The sequence below is a fragment of the Dendropsophus ebraccatus genome, chromosome 5, assembly GCF_027789765.1.
Source record: "Dendropsophus ebraccatus isolate aDenEbr1 chromosome 5, aDenEbr1.pat, whole genome shotgun sequence".
In the NCBI taxonomy this organism is placed as follows: Eukaryota; Metazoa; Chordata; class Amphibia; order Anura; family Hylidae; genus Dendropsophus; species Dendropsophus ebraccatus.
This window is the reverse complement of record NC_091458.1, coordinates 152,117,035-152,141,138: the sequence shown is the minus strand read 5'-3', so window position 1 is coordinate 152,141,138 and position 24,104 is coordinate 152,117,035. Positions and strand designations below refer to the sequence as shown.

Here is a 24,104-nt window from a genome sequence, read left to right as displayed (position 1 = left end):
TGAATGACCTGACAGGAATAAAGATACTTTAGGTCCGTGCATCACTTTTACAAGATAAATCACCACATCAGCTGGGTTCTGTCCATCTTGTACAAAATCCTTGTCCAGTCCCATTTGATGGTAAAACGTGATCCGTGTTATTCTTAATGTGTTATTATATATTATATATGTGTTATTATACACTGTGACTGACACTAGTATCACTATAAAAGAACGCAAACCCTGTGGTATTTTAATGTATAGTACTTATATAAATAAATGGTGATGAGTATGACAGCCAATAAGAAACCACCATGTAGTCCGAGCACATGTACAAAATATGGCTCCCTGAAGAAAGGTAATAATATCCTGGGGAGAACCCCGCAGAAAGGTCACAGGTCACCAAATAACAGAAAGTCCAAAACGTCATCTTCATAAAGTACTCTATAAAACTGCCCATACTACTCTATAGTTTGCATTGTTATGGACTGCACAGCTTATAACCTGACGGAAGTCAAGTAGTAGTAAAATGTTATGTTCTATTGTATAAATACATTCTATTTAACATGTGGTCATGTACCTGTCTCTTTTTATTTCTAAGCTTTTTTTTTTTTTTTTTACAAAAAAAACATAAAAACATAAAAATCTAAAAATTTGTTTAAAAAAAAAAAAAAAAAAAAAAAAAAGGAGTATAGTAAACAGTAAAAACCAAAAGTTTCCAAAAACTCCCTCCATGTAAATGCTAATATACTGGTAAATCACATTATTTACCAAAAATCATTCATTACCCCAGTTGAACAATCTCTCTCTCTGTTGTTAGGCTCGGGCTCTCTCTAGTAACAGAGGCAACAAGAGGGAACACAGGATGCAGGCGCAGGGCTCGGCTACTGCTATGTGCAGGGAAGAGCAAGCCTGGGCTGTGTGCCTGTAATGTAAGCCTGTTTCTCTACTACATGGGATCCTTCCTGTCCCTATAAGGTAAATCAAGGCTTCTCGCTTTTCTCAGCAGCAGTTCAGTTCTTGGGGTAGAGCGAGAACGTTGTGCTGCTGCTGTTTATTCATTCAACACCTTGCAAAGCCAGAGCATCAGTAACTGTATCTCCCTCTACACACCATCTATAGTACTTTACTGCGTCAGTGCCAGCCAGTTCAGGCCAGTCCACTCTAATATATGAGGGCACAAAGGGGGCCTTACAACTGTATGGATTCACAGAAGGGATCTTACCCACTATTTGGGGGCACAGGAAGACCTACCTACTACATGGGGGCACAGAGAGGCCTAACTACTAAATGGGCACACATAGGAACCTAGCTACTATAGGAAGACACAGAGGGACCTAATTACTATATGAGACACAGAGAGGCCTAACTACTATATGGGTACACAAAGGAACCTAACTACTATAAGGAGACACAGAGGGACCTAATTACTATATGGGGCACAGAGAGGCCTAACTACTATGTGGGCACTCAAAGGAACCTAACTACTATAAGGAGACACAGAGGGACCTAATTACTATATGGGGCACAGAGAGGCCTAACTACTATATGGGCACTCAAAGGAACCTAACTACTATAAGGAGACACAGAGGGACCTAATTACTATATAGGGCACAGAGAGGTCAAACTACTATACGGATGCACAGAGGGGGCCTATACTATACAGCTGCAAAGAGGGAATCTGTACTATATGGAGGCACAGTGGAGTTCAATGTGTCTTGGGGCATGGTCCAAGACCATCAGATTGTGGATGTGTGCCATTTTACCATGTCTCACAGACTGTTAATTTACTATGAAATGATCAATACGGAACCATTTCTGGTGGGCACAAGAAGAATGAAAATTTCCTTAAGTTTGAGTTTAATAACCTCTATGTATCTGTCAGTCTGGTGTGGTCTACAAAGGTCAACTAAACTTTGTGTGTCTAGGAGTGCCTAAGTAGCCTCTCTTGTCTTCCTCTGCATTCATGACCAGATCACCTCTGATACTCTTAAAGTGAATGCACCATCAGGCCCGGGCTGAAGCACTGGAGGCGGGCCGACCCACCCCCAGTGGGAGGAAACCCCCGCCCCTCTATGATACGGCTGCATTGATTCAAACGGAGCTGCGTCATAGAGGAGTAGGGTGCATAATACTTTTAATCATTATGCACCCTCAGCTGAGAGTTAAAGGGGTACTCCAACTTCAGTTAATAAAATAAACATGCTGCAGGAGCTTACAGCATTGCTTATCTGTCCGCACCATTTCAGAAACCACCAAAATACCATTTGTTCGGGGAGGTGGGTGTCTTAGTTCTTTATTTTGTGATTGTACTTCTTAGTTGAGTAGTCACTCAGTAGTCCAAGTACCAGAATGCATTGCTTTCCCTCTTTATCCAAATCCTCCCACCCTGCCTACTCCCTTCCCCCAGCACTCCTGCCAGTTCCTTGCATGGTTGCCGAACATCTAAATTCACTGCAGATTATTGCACAGTAAAATGTAAGGAGCTGTCACCAAGGGGTGTAAAACAGCGGCATATCAGGAGACGGATACAAGTTTGCTAAGCTAATGTATTTGCTAAAATATTTAATGAGTTTAACGATTTCACGATCCCTTCAACTATAAAGACGTTAGTTGAGATGGAAATATCCCTTTTAAGTTTAATTGAATGTAATGAAGTCGGATTTCTCTAACAATAGCGCCATCTGGTGGAGAAAAATGGCAGTGCCTGTTTAGCACGTATTTAAAGGGCGTGCTACTCCCTGGACTGTGAAAGTAGCTTCCAAAACATTGGATGGCACTTTCGTTATTTGAAAAGGTTGCTGCCCGCCAACGTAAAGGTTAAAGTTTCCCGGTTCAAGAATCCAATGCTTTGCCCACACTGCTCGCTGCCGAGGCAAAACCGAAAGAGAAACCTTAACAGATCCATTCAGCGGGATGGTGACTCGGTTAACACCGACTAACTGCCAGCGGGGAACAGGAACAGATGAATTGGTCCAACTCATGTAGACTTGTATCACCTATGGAAAGGATACGGAGGTCACATTAAGAAGTATAGCACATAAGGTTCTCTAATGTAAGGTTCCACACATAGATGGAAAAACACACTTGTCCTTCTTCTGGCCGTTCTTCTGGCCAATAATTGTCAACTTTTTTTTAAAGTGAAACTGTCACCTAGAAAATTCTATTACACTGCTGACACTGTAAGCAATGAAAGTAGTGATACCTGTAGATAGCTTATCTGTGGCCACTAAAATCTAAAGGCTAAGACCACCCTCCCCCCCCCCCCCTTTTTTTTTTTTTTGGATGGCCATTATTTCGAGCCAAAATAACGTCCATTATTTCAAAACAATGGGTATTATGTAAGGTATAACAGAAACAACGTTTGTTTCTTGTACTCAAAATGACGGCCGTCTTATAAAAAGTCAGTCAAAAATGACGTTGTGTGGTCGTAGCCAAAAATGCTTTTGTTTGCTGGACTAAGGGTACTATTACACGGAACGATAATCGTGCGAATCGGCCAGATTATCGTTCTGTGTAATAAAGGCAACGATCAGCCGATGATCGTTGTCATCAGCTGATCGTTGATATAGGTTCTGACCTATAATTGTTGGGGGCCAACTGCGCACCGCTACGTGTAATAGCGGTGTGCAGCCGGCGACTGACCATATACATTACCTATGCAGGGTGCAGGGCTCCTCTTCCTCTGTACTTCTCCCCGGGTCCCGCACGCTCTAGCTTCAGAAAGGCCTGTCTCAGCTGACAGGCCGCTCAGCCAATCACTAGTCGGGACCGCCGCGAGACAGGCCACTCTGAAGCTGGAGCGTGCAGACTCGGGGAGAAGTACAGAGGAATAGGAGCCCTGCAACCTGGACAGGTAATGTATAACGTTTAAACAAGGGCTGCAAAGACTTCGGTAACGATGTCCCTGCAGCCCTTGTTAAACGATTATCGGACCGTGTAATAGGTCCAGTAAACGAGCGCTGACCTAGCAGATCGGCGCTCGTTTACATTTATTATCGGGTCCCCATCGGCCCGTCTAATAGTACCCTAAGGGTAAGGGAATTTGATCAGGAGTACGAACTTACCTCTCCCCGTGGCAGGACCGACCTCAGGACCCCCACTAGAAGGCATTTTCCCCTGAGTTGTGATGACGTCCGCAGCTCAGCCAATCAGTGACTGGAGCGGCGTCCTATCACTAACTGGCTGAGCGGCAAGGCCATCAGCCAGGTCGTGACGTGTCAGTGCCAGAGATCCTGCAGCCCGGTGTGGGGTCCTGAGGCCGGTCCTGCCGCTCACCGCGGGCACAGGGAGAGGTAAAATCATAGTCCTGATCAAAGTTGTCCGGACCTCTCCTTTAATATGTAACCTATACTGTCATAAGACTCTTGTACAATCCCGTCCCTGTTATATAAACCTGCGTATCAGGAAACAAGCAGTGTGAGTCAGTGGCGTAGCTACCATAGAGGCAGGGTAGGCAGTTGCTATGGGGCCCGTGCAGGATGGGGGCCCAGGGGAGAAGGTAAGGACGTGTGTCCTGCTTAACCCCTTAAATACTGCAGTGTGTAAGTGACCCAATGTTTACTTACATGCTGCAACACAAGGGGTTAACAAGCAGAAGACAGAGATCTCTGCTTCACTGCACTGATAACCTCTTTTCTCCAGCTGGCAATCAAGTAGGAAAAGAAAATGTGCATAGCTCCATGCAGAGGTCAGGGGTTATCAGTTTACCAGCAGTAAAGCATACATATATATATATATATATATATATATATATATATATATATATATATATATATATATATGTACACGCGCAGTGCTTTGTATTGTGCGTAGAGGAGGGGGGCCCTTTAAAAATTTTTGCTATGGGGCCCGGTGAATCCTAGCTACACCCCTGGTGTGAGTTCTTTATTCTCACCTCATCTCCTGTCCTCCCTCCTGTATTTTTCACCTGCACGGACAATACGAGGGATTCACAAAGCTGCAGGATGCCGGGGGTCACCACCAAGTCACTATACTGGAAACTAGTGTAAGAAAGTCCAAAGCCAAAGGGGTAAAGAGGAACTTGGCTGCCATAATAGCGATATGTGCGCCCATGCATGGTGTAGTTCTCCATTGCTGGCACCTACGATAGAGAATAAAACAAACGACATTTTCATCTTAGGCCGAGTTCACACTGCGATTCTGCAGTCCGTGTAACATATCAATTTTATGGGGGGGGGGGGGGGGTGAAATTATATGCAAAAACAGATGCAATTGTGTGCATCCATTTGGATCCACTTATCCATTGGCTTCTTTTAATTAAAAAAAACGTTTCTGTGTAGGTTAAAAGTAACCACTTAAAAACGAATATGTTAAACGGACTGCAAAAAGCAGCGTCAACCCGGCCTTATTCTCTGGCCCCCAAAAAAGTACATATTAGCATATTAAAAGATGACCACTTACAGAGAACCTCTCACCATTTCTAACATGTCTGTTTAAAGGGGTACTCCAGCAAAAATCTTTTTCTTTCAAATATTCTGGTTTCAGAAAGTTATATAGATTTGTAATTTATGTCTATTTAAAAATTTCCCGTCTTCAGGTACTTATCAGCTGCTGCATGTCCTGCAGAAAGTGGTGTATTCTCTCCAGTCTGACACAGTGCGCTCTGCTGCCATCTCTGTCCAGAGCAGCAGCAAATCCCCATAGAAACCCTCTCCTGCTCTGGACAGTTCCTGACATGGACAGAGGTGGCAGCAGAGAGCACTGTGTCAGACTGGAGAGAATACACTACTTTCGGCAGGACATACAGCAGCTGATAAGTACTGGAAGACTGGAGATTTTTAGATAGAAGTAAATGACAAATCTATATAACTTTCTGAAACCAGTTGATTTGAAAGAAAAAGATTTTTTTAGACAGAGTACCCCTTTAATTAAATATCTTTTCTTATAGCTCTGTGATGTGTTGTTCCTCTTATTCTTTCTAGAAATGTATGTTCCCTGTAGCTGGGTTGTCATGCGGAGATACCACTTTTACCTTCTGTACGATGCACTTACTTGTTCCATCCCTGCTGGCCACGTGGCTGGGAGCCTGCCGGCTGGATTGGTTCCTTCTGCTCCTGTTAAGACTTTAGCGATAGCCGTCCCTGCAGCCTGGGCAGGAAAGAAACACTCCAAGATAGCATGGACACCATTACTGTTCTGAGCCCAGGAAACATCCAGAGGTCCGGCATTAAATAACAGCAAGACAAGTGGACGGCCGGCCGCTAAGAAAATACAGTGACAACTGAATATACATATTCTAACACGGACAAGAATCAGATCACTCTATCCTGGAGTCAAATATTAAGGGTACGTTCACACTTACCGGATCCGCAGCGTATTTTCTGCTGCAGATCCGCAGCAGATTCCATTTAAATAACTGAACACAGCATCAAATCTGCTGCGGATCCTGTAGGTGTGAATCAACTGGTGCCAGAAAGTGCCAGAAATTTCTAATATACTTCTGTTTAAAAATCTCCATTCTTTCAGTGATTATCAGCTGCTGTATGTCCTGCAGGAAGTGGTGTATTTTTTTTACAATGTGACACAGTGCTCTCTGCTGCCACTTCTGTCCATGTCAGGAACTGTCCAGATTAGTAGTAAATTCCCATCAAAAAACTTACCTGCTGTGGACAGTTTCTGACATGGACAGAGGTGGCAGCAGAGAGCACTGTGTCAGACTGGAAAGAATACACCACTTCCTGCAGGACATACAGCAGCTGATAAGTACTGAAAGACTTGAGAATGATATATATATATATATATATATATATATATATATATATATATATATATAGTCTGGCCAATTTTAAAATCTGACAGCCGGCAGGGGCAGGGGGAAGATTGATCAGGAGTACAAACTTTCCTCTCCCCGTGGACCGGCCTTGGGACGCCCGCTGGAAGGTATTTTCCCCCGTTTTGTAATGACATCACAGCTCAGGGGAAAAGGCCTATCCCGGGTGATGGACTGGCCGCTCAGCCAATCAGTGACTGCAGCATCATCCCGCCCCAGTCACTGAATGGCTGAGCGGCCAGTCCATCATCCGGGTTGTGAAGTGTCATCGCCGGAGATCCTGGAGCCTGGTGGGGGTCCCAAGGCCAGTCCTGCTACTCACTGCGGGCATCAAATTCCTGCTCCCCCTGCCGAATTGGTCCGGACTTCTCCTTTAAGGACACAACCCCTATAACAGTGAGAATGATACAATGTCACCATAGTAAATTCTTGTACTAGTGTGAACAGCAATTTACCTGAATCAACAGCATCTTTTAGTAATGTGGCCTGGTATCCCGGAAGTGAGAGATCCGCTCGGTCTTTGCCTTCCATTTCTACCTTTATACCTACAAGAAAATGAGACAGGTTACTGAATATTGGCCTAATCTCTCCAAAAGATGTTCTGAAATTTTGTTTTTAACAAGGCTACTTGGAGTTCCCCTTTAAATGACTCGTTTTTTATCATAAAAAAGCAGTTTGAAGCTCTCCCCCCTGTCTATATTGTTCTCTATGGAGAGGGGAGGGGTGGAGGGAGATGAGGCACCAAAACAGGATAACAAAGAGTAAATTTACAGCTACATCACCAGCTATCTCCTCTGACAGTCAGCACTGACCTCTGACCTCAAAATAGCACCTTTCACACAGTTTCCGCTGTGTAATCCTTTGTTCTCTGCTCTTTGCTGGCGACTAATCCCCCTCCCCTCTCCATAGGTTACACAGGGCCCGACTGATAAAAAAGAATCGAGATTTCCTGATAATAAACAGTGGATGAGAGAGAGGAGAAAGGGGGGGGGGACCCGGGGAAAGTCTTTTTGAATGCAGATAATGGCAGATTTGCCTAATAAACCCAATTACAAAGTTTCTTGAAATTGCCAGGACTATTGATTTCTGCAAAAAAAAAAAAAAAAAAAAGACAATTACACTTTAAAGTGTACCTATAATTAGAAAGAACTTTTGACGTCACAGAGACATATCGAAGATCTTTGTCAGTCGGGTCGGAGTGTTCAGACCGCGACCGCTCAAGAGAACGAGGGGTGTGCTGCTGCAGGAATCTCTCCTCACCCTATTAGATGAAGCGATTTTTAACTATTACAATAAACGATCGGAAACAAGATTGTTTATTGTTAACCTGAAATCGTTCACCATATTACATAGAACGATGGTCAATACTACGATCGATTACGCCATCTGATCCCAACAAAGAAACGGACGCATACAAAGAGCAGGAGTAGACCGGGAACGTGGACATTTAAAGTATTAACTATATGGGCAAGGACTGCATGGACATCGCTAACGATGTCCATGCAGTCCTTGCTAAACGATTATCGGGCCGTGTAATAGGCCTAGTAAACGAGCGCTGATCTAGCAGATCGCCGCTCATTTACAATATTGATGGCGGCCCGTGTAATAGGACCCTTACAGTATGCGGCTGTCTCGGTGGTGGGACGCTTCTCCTGACTTGTTCTTTTGATCAGTCGTGGTCTGAACGCTCAGATAAGATGCTACCAATGAAAACTTTGGGGGAGATTTATCAAACATGGTGTAAAGTTAGACTGGCTCAGTTGCCCCTAGCAACCAATCAGATTCCATCTTTCATTTTCCAAAGAGTCTGTGAAGAATGAAAGGTGGAAACTGATTGGTTGCTAGGGGCAACTGAGCCAGTTTCACTTTACACCATGTTTGATAAATCTCCCCCTTTATCTCTATGATATATCACAGGCAGAGCGGTCATGTCAGGAAATGCTGGAAATAATACATGGAGGTGTATGTAGAACATCGAACTCCCACAACAGTCACTGTAATACTAGATTACTGAAAGGTTCTGGACAATCCCTTTAATTATTACACCGTATATACGCTCTCCTATAGTAACTGTATTGTGTTACTTCTGTATTGTCCGCACTTACCAGTGCCCAGGCACACAACGGTTATGTCGGCCGCCCTGACCACTGCTTTAATCTGCTCAGAGGAATATGTCTGACACTGTTCATCGCTGCACCCGGCTGCACAGCTCACCTCCACCGGAAGCTCAGCAAGGCCGTCTCTGAGAAACAGAAGGAGTCAGACAGATATAGTATATTTCTCTATTTTCACTAAACATATAACATACAGCTGCACTGATATCCTAGGATCCTGTTAGTCTGGGGGTCGTGCACAGGGTCTCTATACTACCGAACAGCTACATGGTCTGCCTGTAATATATATATATATATGGTGTCCGAAAGTTATAGAGATCTGTAATTTGTTTCTATTTAAAAGTATCAGACCTTTCAGTACTTAACAGCTGCTGTATGTCCTGCAGGAAGTGATGTATTCTTTCCAGTCTGACACAGGGCTCTCTGCTGCCACCTCTGTCCATGTCAGGAACTGTCCAGAGCAGTAGCAAATCCCCATAGAAAACCTCTCCTGTTCTGGACAGTTCCTGACATGGACAGAGGTGGCAGCAGAGAGCGCTTTGTCAGACTGGAAAGAATACACCACTTCCTGTAGGACATGCAGCAGCTGATAAGTAAGACTGCAGATTTTTAAATAGAAGTAAATTAGAAATCTGTATAACTTTCTGAAATCAGTTGTTTTAAAAGAAATAAAAAGTCACTGGATAAACCCTTTAATATCACAAATGATGTTTTTGCAGCTGTGCAACGTGGCTATTAATATATAAAATTACTTAGATATAGGTTTTACATTTTACCTTTAATTTTCTTCCTACCTGGGAGTAGAAATAAACTGAGGATCCGGATGTGGCTCATAGTCTCCAAACAACCCATTTATATTATCAGCAAAAGGACCAATTATCTGGAATAGAATGATGGCTGTCAGGCCTTGTGCATATGGCAGAGCAGTGTGTATGGCGGAGCAGTGTGTATGGCGGAGCAGTGTGTATGGCGGAGCAGTGTGTATGGCAGAGCAGTGTGTATGGCAGAGCAGTGTGTATGGCAAAGCAGTGTGTATGGCAGAGCAGTGTGTATGGCGGAGCAGTGTGTATGGCGGAGCAGTGTGTATGGCACAGCAGTGTGTATGGCAGAGCAGTGTGTATGGCGGAGCAGTGTGTATGGCACAGCAGTGTGTATGGCGGAGCAGTGTGTATGGCGGAGCAGTGTGTATGGCGGAGCAGTGTGTATGGCACAGCAGTGTGTATGGCGGAGCAGTGTGTATGGCAGAGCAGTGTGTATGGCAGAGCAGTGTGTATGGCGGAGCAGTGTGTATGGCGGAGCAGTGTGTATGGCGGAGCAGTGTGTATGGCAGAGCAGTGTGTATGGCAGAGCAGTGTGTATGGCAGAGCAGTGTACATGGTGCATATGCAGAGGCACAGTGATAGAGTAACATGTGTGTAACATGGATCCATAGGCACTCCATGTGCTATATTACACAGTATACATACTTAATGTGCACACACTCTGATCTACATATAAGCTAAGCAATTGTAAAAGTTTTATTTTCATTGGTAGAATTAGGCTCCATACAGTGAACTATTTGTTTGTATATGATATTTCAACTGGGCTTCAAACACTTAAAGGGGTTATCCAGTGGAAATCTTTTTCTTTAAAAAATTCAACTGGTTTCAAAAAGTTATATAGTTTTGTAATTATTATTATTTTTTTAAATCTCAAGTCTTCCAGTATCAGCTGCTGTATGTCCTGCAGGAGGTGGTGTATACTTTCCAGTCTGACACAGTGCTCTCTGCTGCCACCTCTGTCCATGTCAGGAACTGTCCAGAGCAGGAGAGGTTTTCTATGGGGATTTGCAGCTGCTCTGGACAGTTCCTGACATGGACAGAGGTGGCAGCAGAGAGCACTGTGTTAGACTGGATAGAATACACCACTCCCTGCAGGACATATAGCAGCTAATAAGTATGGGAAGACTTGATATTTTTAAATCAAAGTAAATTACAAGTCTATATAACTTTCTGAAACCAGTCCATTTGAGAGAAAAAGATTACCCCTTTAAGTAGAATGAGCTCTAATACCACTGTATCTGAAAAAAGCAACTATGTTTTTCCAATCCTGGATAAACCCTTTAATCTACCCAGAGACGTTGACAGTCTAAAATAGGGATGGTCTGAAGCAAGTTCGGTTCGGGTTCGTACAAATCCGAACTCTCGGCAATGATTCCCGCTGTCTGGCCGCTCTGTGCAGCGGGCGGATCCAGCGGGAGGAACGCCTGGAAAACTGGGATACAGCCATAGCCATAGGCTGTATCCCAGTTTTCCAGGCGGTCCTCCCGCTATATCCGCCCGCTCCACGGAGCGGCCAGACAGCGGGAATCTGATGCCGAGCGTTCGGGTTTATACGAACCTGAACCTCGGAGGGTTCTGACCATCCCTAGTCTAAAATTAAAGTAAATTATTGATAACTTTTAAATTAAACTGAAAAGCCTAAAATCAGAATCTAAATCCCGTACTGTTGACTGAATCCAGAAGGATACGATTTTCATACTGTATGATGTATTGGTGACGCTATCAGATACTATGCAGAGAACAGGAGCTTTCTTACCCCAAACTTCTTCCCTTTGATGCTCCGCACGTCCATGGGCAAAGTGTCCCCGAGGTTCTTGAGCAGCACAAAGCTCTTTATAGCCGCCTCCTCAGCAAGCTCTCTGTGTTCCTGACTCTGAACAGAACTAAGGTCTAAGGAGCTGTAGGGATTCATATCCGGAGGATCAAATTCTCCCAATCGCATTCGGGTGTAGAACAGCGGATATAAACGTTCTTTCACAGTCTGGTAGATGATATGGACATGTTAGTGTTTATCTTCCAGCACGTCTAAGAAATATCATAGGCTCATAAGTCCTTCAATAGGGGTTGTGATCACAAGCAGTTTAAAAAAAAAAAAAAAAAAAGCTTTAAATCAACATTATACAATATAGCCACTAGGTGTCTGCCTTCACTCCATATGTGTACAGCTGCTAGTCGTCTACAGTTAGTCTATTTTCATTTAAACTTATACTTAAAGGGGTACTCTGGTGAAATATTTCTGTACTTATCAGCTGCTGTATGTCCTGCAGGAAGTGGTATATTCTTTCCAGTCTGACAAAGTGCTCTCTGCTGCCACCTCTGTCCATGTCAGGAACTGTCAAGAGCAGCAGCAAATCCCCATAGAAAACCTCTCCTGCTCTGGACAGTTCTTGACATGGACAGAGGTGGCAGCAGAGAGTACTGTATCAGACTGGAAAGAATACACCACTTCCTGCAGGACATACAGCAGCTGATAAGTATGGGAAGACTTGAGATTTATAAATAGGTGTAAATTACAAATCTATATTACTTCCTGACACCAGTTGAATTAAAAGGAAAAACAAATTCACCAGAGTACCCCATTAACTTTCACGACGGTCACTCATGTAATTTACCTCCAGTGTGATGTTACCCAAGTTCACTGCATCTATTATTCTCATGAAAACATTGTCTACTAGACTGAACGTCAGCTCCAGATTGCATCCAGAGTTTACAGAGGCTAAGGAAAAATAGCAAGAATTAGGATGATGTCCTTTCACTAACTTTTTAAATACAAACTTTTTTTTACAAAAAAAAAAAAAAAACAACAACTCAGTAAGCCATTAACCCACAATACAATAAGAGAGATTGCTGCTGCTTTCTGGCATCAGAGAGGACGGTCCCATACAGGGAAATCCTCTATGACATCCATAGACCCCAATATGGCAAATAAATATGGTCTATCCTGATGGGACCTTTCTCATTATTTTCTGATATTCCATATAGACAACATCAGTGGCCGGTGAATATGGAACCCAACTGATGGACTCTTGGGCCGAAATGTTGCATCAAAATTGTACGTGATTCTTCACCCTCTTCTTGTGACGTGTGTGCAGGGGCACTTCTTGGGATGTGTGCTGCCCACTGGGGGATTACCTACAGGATGGATGCCGACATGGTGCGGTGAATTACCTACTATGGGGATATTATTAACTGGTTCTAGGGCAACTACTGACAGGAAGGTGTTTATATAGGGGGGCTACCTACTGAGGGATCACATACAGTCAGGATATTATTGACTGGGGGGGCAACTAACATAGGGACTACTGACATTTGGGGGGGGGGGGACTACCCACAGGAGGACTACCTACATAGGTGATAGGCTTCTTTGGGGAGGAGGTTTTTTACCTAGTAGGGGATGCTATCTGCAGGAAGGCCTACCTACACAGAGAGGCTTAACTACTTTATGAGAAAACAGAGGGGACCTTACTACTATATCAGAGCACAGAGTTGGTCTAACTACTATATGAGAGCACAAAGTTGACCTAACTACTATATGGGAGCACAGAGTTGGCCTGACTACTATATGGGAGCACAGAGTTGGCCTGACTACTATAAGGGAGCACAGAGTTGGCCTGACTACTATATGGGAGCACAGAGTTGGCCTGACTACTATAAGGGAGCACAGAGTTGGCCTGACTACTATATGGGAGCACAGAGTTGGCCTACTTACTATATGGGAGCACAGAGTTGGTCTAGCTACTATATGGGAGCACAGAGTTGGTCTAGCTACTATATGGGAGCACAAAGTTGACCTAACTACTATATGGGAGCACAAAGTTGGCCTAAATATTATATGGGAGCACAGAGTTGGCCTAACTACTATATGGGAACACAGAGTTGGCCTAACTACTATATGGGAGCACAGAGTTGGCCTAACTACTATATAGGAGCACAGAGTTGGTCTACCTACTATATGGGAACTACTAGTGCAGACTCTATTAGAAAATTGCCTGTCGGACGTCACAAAGGTAAGTATTTTAACTTCACGTTTAAGGGGTTAATGATGGCTGCTGATGGTTAAGGGCTGCTGATAGCAGCCGGAGATCACTCTCTATGAAGCGGGCTTAGCTCCCGAGTTTGCTTCATAGCAATTATGGCGTACCGGTATGTCATGATGCAGGGACCCACTCTTTTTCATGAAGTGTTGGTAAGTCATTTTGCGCAAAGGGGTTAAAGAATTCAGAATAAGAAAAAACACAGCACCACTCCTGCCCTCAGGTTGCGTGTGGTATTACAATTCAGCTCTGTTGACTTTGTAGGAACTGAGCTGTGAATCCACACCCAAACTGAGGACATAGTGGTGCTGTTCAGGAAGAAAGCCGCCATGTTTTTCTAAGGAGAATCCTATAGACTACCCCCACATCTGTGCCAGTTTTACAGAAGGATGACTGATTCGAGGACTTACCTATAGCTGTTTCCAGAAAGTTGCTGGTGTAGTGGTGTTCAAGGTTTATAAATTCAATGGCCCCTTCATCACTTACAACGTAACCTTTGAAGCCCCACTCTGAGCGCAGGATGTCCGTCAGCAGCTTTTTATTTGCACAAGCTGGAATTCCATTTACTCTGCAAAATACATATAAATTATTGGGGAGATTTATCAAACATGGTGTATAGTGAAACTGGCTCAGTCGCCCCTAGCAACCAATCAGATTCCACCTTTCATTCCTCACAGACTCTTTGGAAAATGAAAGGTGGAATCTGATTGGTTGCTAAGGGCAACTGCGCCAGGGTCACTTTAAACCATGTTTGATAAATCTCCCATAAAAATGGCGGCCGCTGCTGTCATGGGGCCCTTTTTCTGATGCACAGGACTTCCATTTCCATGAGGAATATTAGCAGAAGAGTACATTGCAGAGAACTAAGCAAGATGGCCAAAAGTTATTATTCAAAAAGACTCTGTCAGCAGGTTTATGCTATCTATGGTTAGAATGAACTAGGGACTGAGAAGCTGAACAGAATGACGTATCACTTACATTGTTCTGTGCAGCTGATCCAGAGATCTCCTCCTGGATAACCAGGACAATAAGTAGTCCTCTCCATTATGTGCGTGAGCTCAGTAGTCCTGGATATTCATGAGAAGCAGAAAACTCCACCCACCAGCTGCTGATTAGAAGTTATCTATCCATGCTATGTATAGGCAATCAGCAACTGGAAGGCGGGGAGAGGGGTGTGACAAGAATCCTATTCTCCTGCATATTAGGAGAACGGCTGAACAGTATGATGTAAGTAATACACTGATCCGTTCAGCTGCCCTCATTTAAGGTGGAATAAACCTAGTGACAGATTCCCTTTAGTGTGTCTTGAGAATATTTACTGAAGTACACATCAGCCTCTCCTTAAAGCGTTATTGTTGGCATCTCAGTGCTAAGACCTAAGTGTATCAATCGAGGTAGGGAGTAAGGCTGGGTTCACACCGCGTTTTTGCTGTCCATTTAACGCATCCCTTTAATGGAAAAAAACAGATGGAAGTCAATGGATCAAAATGGATGCACACACATCCATTTTGATCCATTGACTTCCATTAATAAAAAAAAAAAATCAAAAGATATCTGTTTTTTTTAGTGTACACAAAAGAACACTGTGGACCACATTTTTGTGTATGGTAAAAAAATTGATGCATTTTAACGTAAGTCGATGGATCAGAATTGATGCACACAAATGCATCCGTTTTTTTCCATTTAACGGATCCGTTAAACGGACAGCAAACCGCAGTGTGAACCTAGCTGAAAGCATGTCGTCACACTCCTCTTCCGGCTCTCTCTAGGGATCGTGGGGTCTGAGCACTGAGACCCCAACCGATCAAAGCTTTTCATATGTTTGTGTGACGTGTCGGTCGTTCTTCAATGAGAATAAGGCTTTAAGGCTGCTGGTGTTCTTTTCTGGTATTGGCTTTCTTATTACCGATAGAAATGTTCACCAGAAAAGACATGACCCATAGAAGTTAATGGCGTGTGTTAGATACCAGCCTGTTATAACTGCACATGATGCTGTAGGTCCCAGCTTCAACACAAGCCTGGAATTGTGGTAAAAACGTCATCCGCAAATCTCTCTCCTCCACCTGTGCACAATACAGAAACACACATTATCATCCTTAGAGAAAGGGACTGGAGAACGACAGGAGCATTCTTTCCCATACAACCGTCTCAGCGTACAGATTACATATAATACTATCCATTAGACTAGAGCTTCCCAAACTATGAGGTGCAGGGTCCCTGCTCATACCAGCAAGGTCTCCAAAGCAGAGACTACACTCATAATGTCCGCCCTGTGGTGTCACTGTAGGTTTACAGTACTTACAGTAGGTTAAGGACCTGCGATGATTACAAGATCATGGTCACATGACCTTGATCCCCCTGGGGGTAGTGTAACTGAGCATGGACAGCTGGAACAGAAGAGGATTCTCTCTACTCCCCTCAGCTACAACAGAGCTGGTGTTGGGAGTGAGGGTAAATGTAGTAAGGGTAGAGGGTGGCTGCCATTGGCAGAGAAGGGGATCAGTGCTGCTATTGGGGTGGGTGAAACCTGACAGTTGTGTAGAGGGGTGGGTTATGGGGACTGGACTGCTCTGTGGTGTTGTGTTACTACAGGTGGAGAAGTATTTATTTCTGCACTGTGGTTTTGGTAGAGCAGTTCCATGTTGGGTTTTAGAGGTGGATCAGTGTGTATTTCCACAGTGCGATCTCTTGGGTTCCTACAGGTGACATAGTGTGTATTTCTGCAGTGTTGTTGGGTCATTACAGGTGGAGCAGTATGTATTTCTCCATTGTGGTGTAGGGTTACTACAGGTAGAGCAGTGTGTATTTCTGCACTGCACTGTTGGGTTCCTTTAAGTGGAGAAGTATTTATTGCTGCACTGCAATATAGGTTTACTACAGGTGGAGCAGTATTTATCGCTGCACTGTGGTGCTGGGACAACACATCACAGGAAGGAGAGGTGATGAGCAGGGACTGGGAGCTGTTGGAATGGCAGCTGTGGGGGGATAGGGGTAGGTAAGTATAACTTCTTTATGTTTACAGTGCTTACAGTCAAATATAGAAAATAAATCTGTCCTCAAACAAGCCCATTAAAAGGAATGTATTGACTAGATGTTTTTTACTGATTATAGCCAGACACTAAAACATGCTTTTTTCTATATTTTGATTTTATTTTTTGTTTAATTTTTTCACACTATTATGGAGGCAGCCATCTTTCCTGAGTTGTTTTTAACAGTATTTAGAGATATGCTTTACAGCAAGCCCCAAAGTATAGATGACAATGGACAAACCCTGTCCCATTGACATGAATGGGAAACATTAATGGGCATAGTGATCTTTGAAGGGAACATTCCACAGGGAGGGGAAGGCTGAACTGTGAGCTTCACTATTATTTTCTTTATCAACTGGTGTCACCATTTACTTTTGTGCTGTCGGTGTACTTTGTTCACTCTACTTAGAGGACATAATGATGTGAAGCTAATACAGAAGACAATTTACTCACTGCATTACCTTAGCATCAAAGCTAAATCGTGAAACGGGGATATTTTCTGGCCCACCATGGGCATCATAGTGTTTGCAGCCGGCATTGGCTTTAATATAACGGGGATGGTCTCCCTGAAGTCCTTTTACAAAAGCCTCAGCCAGGAGTCCACTCAGGTAAGGATCCTCTCCATAGGTTTCCTACAGAAAAAAAACACAAAAGGTATAATAGGTGAAAGATCACATCGCTTACATAAGGGTCGCTTACCATTACCATGTAGAGACAATAGAATTGTGTAAGCTGTGTGTTTAAAGAGCAATAAAGTGCACCTGACATAAAAGAAAAAAAAAATTGTGAGCCAGAATCGTCAACTACTACTTTGTCTTCGCCCAACGAAAGCAGCGATCACATGTGTACACTGCCGCTCCATTCATTCTCTATGGCTGATGCCAGATATATGTTCTGTCATTTTGGTTTAGTGCAGACATTTAGTATCTTGCACGACCAGTTGTAGTTTTTATAACCATATTGAGAACTTTACATTTTATTAAAGGGGTATTTTGGGGAATAAAAATATTTTTCTTACGTTTCTATAACTTTGTAATATAGCTTTATTAAAAACTAGATAAAGAAAAAAAATTCAGATTTATGCAATGACCAATCCTGGTTGTTTGGAAATATTTTTGCCATGTCAAAGAGAGATATTTGATCGGTCCGGGTCTGAGCGTTCAGACCCCTACCGATTGTGAGACTTAGGCTATAAACACACAAGGCAGTTTTTTCGTAACGCTGTTTTTTTTTTTTTTTTTTGTAAAACTGACCGTAGCATCTACAGGATTAACAGCTGGGATCTGAGTGTGTCTCGGGTCCTGGCAGTTGTGTGTGCCTGGCTTTCACTGACAGTCGAGCTGCAGATGGCTCAGACAAAGCTTCTGGGCGTATTTCATTCATGGATGTAACTTGCACGTCCATGAGTGGGAACGCACTGCAAAAATGGACGTACAGTCACGAGCCGACACGCAGCTCCAACCATAACAAAGGAGACGGGGAACGAATGTAGAGATCCCTGAAGGGCGCAAAGGTTGGACCCTGGCGGCTGACATAGTTGGATGCAGCCCTAGGGAGTCCTGGAAAACATGGATACAATCTATGGCCTACACTACCGATCAGAGACTGATGGAACTATCCTGTGATGGCTCATCAGTCCATAGGCTTATAAATAGTAACTAAACCCCAACAATATACCAGACCTACAGTGTATATCGCATTTAAAAAAACACCAACAAATCTATTACAAAATGTGATAGCATATCACTGGGAAATATATACAGTATACATGCCTTAACACAGGGCCAAGATACAGGGACCTTCCTACCTGATGTTACTAGGCCGCTTCTAAATTGTTTTTTATCCCATCATACATAGCTCTCTTATCTGGCCCATACAGTAATATAGGGCTGTCTGCAGCCTCAATGGCAGATTGTTCTGCTCTATACAGACTGGATATTAGAACGTATAGGGGAAAATTTATCGAGCAGTCTTACAGTACCAATGGCCTTTGTTGCCCATAGCAACCAATCATGGGACTGGACTAGGAAGGGCACCAGGAGGGTCCATGTTAGGAGGCTGGGACTGGCGGTCCTGGGCTGAGAAGGGCGTGGGGAGGGTGCACATTATGGGTCTGGGGCGGGCCTGGGCTGGGAAGGGTGCCAGGAGGGGCTGCGTTAGGGGCTGGGGCAAGTCTGGGCTGGGAAGGGCGCCAGGAGGGTCCACGTTAGTTGGCTGGGAAGGGCCTGGGCTGGGAAGGGCGCCGGGAGGGTCCGCTTCTGGGGGCTAGGGCGGACCTGGGCTGGAAAGGGTGCCGCAGGGTTCGCGTTAGGAGACCAGGGTGCGCTTGGGCTGGGAAGGGCGCTGGGAGGGTCCGGTTTAGGTTACTGTGGTGGGCCTGGGAAGGGAGCAGGGAGGGTCCACGTTAGGGGCCTGTGTTGGGAAGGGCACCGGGAGTGTCCGAAGCAGGGGGCTGGAGACAGGCCTGGGCTTGAAAGTGTGCAGCTGGGGTCCACATTATAGCAAAGGATAGGTAAATTAAAGGTTGATAAGGGTAATCGGGTAAGGGTGGAGGGGCTCCCCCATGGTGCCTTCACCTTGACGTGGTGAGGGAGCTTGCGTGCCTTGATGATCCAATGAGCTAAACTGGTGGGAGTTATACTCCTGGCGGGGTCACCCGTGGCAGACAGGTCAATGGGGAGAGGCCAGACTAAGCAAGGCACCCGGAAGAAAGGGCTGGAATTCTAGAAATTGGACATACTATCAACAATACATCTAGCACTTTCACTACACATATCACTCAGCAGGACACATCACACATCTCTATTCTCAACTGCTTTTGTTGTTGTTGACTGATTAACCTTGTAATAGACAAACAGGAGATGGCAGGACCCCTGCACCTAAGATTCCTATCCACCACTAACGTCTGTCTGCATTCTGCTAAGCCTCACACCTTTGCCCTTGGGTTTTGAACTAAATTGTCCTTCTGATTGTCACCCCTGCCTTGACCAGTACTGATAAGGAGTCTCCTTTTCCTCCAAGGTCAGACCTGCAGCAACCATGAGGAGGTTGGGCTTGTTGGGAACTAGTATATGAAGGATATGGGGTTGGCTGGATACAAGACTCCAATCTTACAGTTGTCTCCTCTGCTGCATGGTGCTCTCTAAACTATACAGCTTCTATAACCAATACCTTACTATGTTGTGAAGTGCAGGGAGGGTGCCATGTCAGGGAAAACCAACCATCAAGCTGTTCATGGACTGGCCCACTTAGCACACTGGCCCATCTGGCATTTGCCCGACTTGCCACATGGGCAGTCCAGCCCTGTCCACAGTCCCGAACAGGTTACCAATCAGGCCTGTCTTATTTATATTTTTTTGGTTTCTTCTTACCTACCTGGTTTCTGCCCCACAGAGGATGTCTCATGATGTTGATCACAGGACTGAAGCAGCTGAGTCCAGTGTGGTCATCGTAGTTCCCGACTGACATGAAGTAGTTATGCTTTGCTCTAACTTCAGTGGCCGTGGCATTAGCCACTTTTAATATCAATTCAGGGCTGCAAAAGAGATTTCAGTATTAGACGTAAGAGTAAGGGCCCTTTTATGCGGTGCGATAATTGGCCGAATCAGGCCGATATAAAGGCAACGATCAGCCAAAGGGACGATCATCGGCCTATCATTGTCTTTTGGCAAATTTGTCTGGCGGCTGAGGATAATGTATATACAATAATAAAATTATTACTTACCTGTCCAGGCTCCCCCGGTGTCCTGCTTGGTTTCTGTGACTCTCCGCTCACCGCAGTCACCTCAGGGACTTCCGCACCTGTCTCTGAAGTGAGACGACAGACAGCGATGTCCCCTCTCAGCCAGTGATTGGCTGAGCAGCTTGTCACCTCAGAGACGGGACCAGATGTGTGCTACAACTGCGGTGCTGTAGACAACACTGGAGGACACAGGGAACATGGGCAGGTAAGTATTATCTTTACTATATTACACCAAAGCAAGAGCTGCACAGACATTGCTAACAACATATATATATATATATATATATATATATATATATATATAAATATAAATACAGCCCTTGCTGCACTATTATTGAGCCGTGTAATAGGCTCTGTAACGGAGCGCCCATCTACCAGATCGGTGCTCGCTAACCCACAACATCGGGCCGTGTAATATGACCCTAAGAGACAACGTGAAGCCTTCTTTTATAATCTGTAATATTGTATTGAGAATACCTAAATGATGCAGCCAGACCCAAAGCCTGAGGGTAAGAAGTGGCGTAACCTGGTGCCTGGGCATCTCCCCGCAGACATTCTGTGTTCCAGTTATAGGGCTTGATACCCAAATGAGGGATAGCGGGAGCAGGGCCGTTCTTCATTGCACCACCCCGTGCCATCTGCAATTGAGGACATTATCCATACTAGTTATACTAGTATATATAAACAGAACGAATATAGTCTCTATGCAGAGTAACTTTAGGGCGCAATATGTAGCTCTCCAAAAAGCTGCGTTATAAGATTAAAGACAATTGGCCCATAACTCACCAAATACAATGGAGAAAAATAACGGAAAAGACATGAAAATACTATAAAACGTGGCCCATCACCTGCAGCACCATCTCTTCAAGGCTAAGCCGATGGATCAGGTCCTTCACACGCTCATCCCATGGCAGGGAGGGGTTCATGAAAGGATAATCCTGGCCCGGACAACCTGCGGGATGTAGTAACAGTATGGCTAGAGACACCAGACTGGCCTGAGCCATATACAACCTGATGGACTCCATGCTTCAATAGACGTTACAAAGGATGGAAATGTAAAGTGTCACTATTACGAGCTGGAAGGCGGAAATTCCCTTGGATACACCATCTGCTCAAGAGGAAACAAAAAAAAAAAATATATATATATTATTAAAATTACAATAAACAAATACAAAGTGGTCAAGCCGGTCACTACATGCACAGGACGCATAAGAACCTGTTCTCGTGATGTTTTGCTCATTCTTTGAGCCTCATTTAGATGTACAGCGCCTTGTAAAAGTATTCACCCCCTCTGTGTTTTTCTGGTTTTGTAGTATAAGGCCATGTTCATACTGTGTAAGAGATCAGCCGTTCCGTGACCCGGCCGGGTCGCGGAACGGCTGGTCTCTGAAAAGATCATACCATCCGGTACTGCAGTATCCACCAGATGATCTTTCCTGCAGCAGAGTTCTGATGCGGGCGCATTCCTGCACGCCCGCATCAGAACTCCCCATAGCAGACTATTGAGCGCAGCCGCTCGCTCCACAGTGTGCACTGACATGGTTTTCTACGGCCGCTATTCACTGAATAGTGTCCGCAGAAAACTGACATGTCAGTTGTTTGCGGGGCAACTAGGGATCCCGGCCGGAGCGTATACTATGTGTATGCGCTCCGGCCGGGATCCCATAGACGGAGAGCTAACGTATATTTCCGTAATAATCACGCCTGTTGTACAACAGCTGTGATTTAACGAAAATATACGTTGTGTGAACATAGCCTTACACTGGATTTAAGGTTTCAGGCCGGGTTCACACAACATAAGACACCGGCCAGTGAAGTTCATCCTGGCCTGAACTGCAGTACCGGCCAGATGAACTTCATTTCATTTGATATGGAATGTGGGCATGTTCCGGTGTGCCCGCATTCCAAATCACCATAGCCGACAATGTAAAGTGCGGCCGGAGTTGCACTTTACATTGTCTGCTCTGTCAGTCAAGTGTGGCCGCTATTAAACTGACGTATCATTTTTTTCTGTGGCTGTAAGGAATCCCGGACAGAATGTATACAGAGTGTATACACTCCGGCCGGGATTCCATTGAAATCAACGTAATGTATTTTTTATCAATTAATCATGGCTGGTGTTGCAATTTGCAACGACGGCAGTGAATAATTGAAAATATATGTTGTGTGAACTTAGCCTTAAAGCGTTTCTATTACTTGAACAGTGCAGCACGATACGTGTAACCTGGCACTGTATGTCTATACATTGACACTTAAAGGGAAGGTAGAATGTCCATATGATAAGAGGGACACATAATATAATAAAAGAATCTACTCACAGCTCTATCCCTCTAAAATAAAGCAGGCACATACCTAGAACGTTACTCCTGCGTGACTTCCCTTATTTTGCAGCTTCCTACCCAGCTCTGATGAGGCGGGGCCAGGACAGCTCTATTAACCTGCAATTCAGCTTGCCACCACTTGAGGCTGAACGGTACATTGTATTGGTAATATGGTCCTGAACTTTTTTTTTCTGCCACTTGGTGGCACCAGTGCATCAGCCTGTTTTGGAGTATCGGACTACTTGTAGCTGAACACCAATAAATGTTATATACAGTTGCACGAATGAAGAAATAGAGGTAAAAATGAACATTATAGTTACCAGCTTATCTCTCCAAGAACAAAAGGATTCAGCAATTGAAATAAAAAAATGCCCAATACTTCTCTCCCCAAATATTATTGCCGAGGTAAGAGTGGGGACGTGTCCATACACATTAGCTTGTCAGCTGTTCCTCACCAGATGGGGCGGCTAACTTCACATATTCAGATGTTTATCAGGTCATTGAGGTTCTGGGGTACAGGGTTATCAGCGGCTACACAGCGGCTCAGCTGATTCCATAGGTTTTCTATAGGATCCAGGTCTGAAGGAAGTGCCGCCGCTCCATGTGAGGTCCTCCAGTCTCCAGCAGACGTTCACTAATGATGTGATCTCCATGAGATGGAGCATTGTCCTCCATGATGATGATATTAGGCGGCTGTGTTGTTCACGCAGACGCACAATGACTGGGTTACTGATGTTATTCTAGTAGTATGGGCTGTCACTGCACCATTCACAAAGTGTACCGCAGTTCCGTATGGACTACATCAGTGCTTTTCAATTCCAGTCTCCATGGACACCAACAGGTCATGATTTCAGGATATCCCATACAAAGAACAGCTGTGCTAATACCTGATGCACTGAGTCTAATTATATCACCTGTCAAATACTAAGGAAATCCTCAAAACATGACCTGTTGGTCGTCCGTGAGGACTGTAATTGAAAACCACTGGACTAGACACACCTGTCCTGTACACTGTAACACTACCACCACTAGACACACCTGCCCTGTACACTGTAACAACACCACTAGACACACCTGCCCTGTACACTGTAACACCTCCACCACTAGACACCCCTGCCCTGTACACTGTAACACCACCACTAGACACACCTGCCCTGTACACTGTAACACCACCACTAGACACACCTGTCCTGTACACTGTAACCCCACCACCATTAGACACACCTGCCCTGTACACTGTAACACCACCACCACTAGACACACCTGTCCTG

General features: G+C 44.5%; 1 protein-coding gene across 1 annotated transcript; it reads right to left on the bottom strand.

Annotated features, from left to right (window-relative positions):
• Nucleotides 1–2,527: 2,527 nt before the first annotated feature.
• Nucleotides 2,528–22,929, bottom strand: LOC138793909 (uncharacterized). The gene is made up of 15 exons (XM_069972647.1): nucleotides 22,865–22,929; nucleotides 21,361–21,620; nucleotides 20,990–21,150; nucleotides 20,146–20,305; nucleotides 17,232–17,402; nucleotides 15,713–15,804; nucleotides 14,152–14,309; nucleotides 12,320–12,423; nucleotides 11,464–11,688; nucleotides 9,681–9,766; nucleotides 8,878–9,014; nucleotides 7,228–7,317; nucleotides 5,995–6,203; nucleotides 4,877–5,083; nucleotides 2,528–2,978 (listed from the first exon to the last, which is right to left on the bottom strand). The coding sequence occupies exons 2-15, from the start codon at nucleotides 21,535–21,537 to the stop codon at nucleotides 2,691–2,693; spliced, it is 2,265 nt and encodes a 754-aa protein (XP_069828748.1). The 5' UTR covers nucleotides 21,538–21,620; nucleotides 22,865–22,929; the 3' UTR covers nucleotides 2,528–2,690.
• Nucleotides 22,930–24,104: the final 1,175 nt, after the last annotated feature.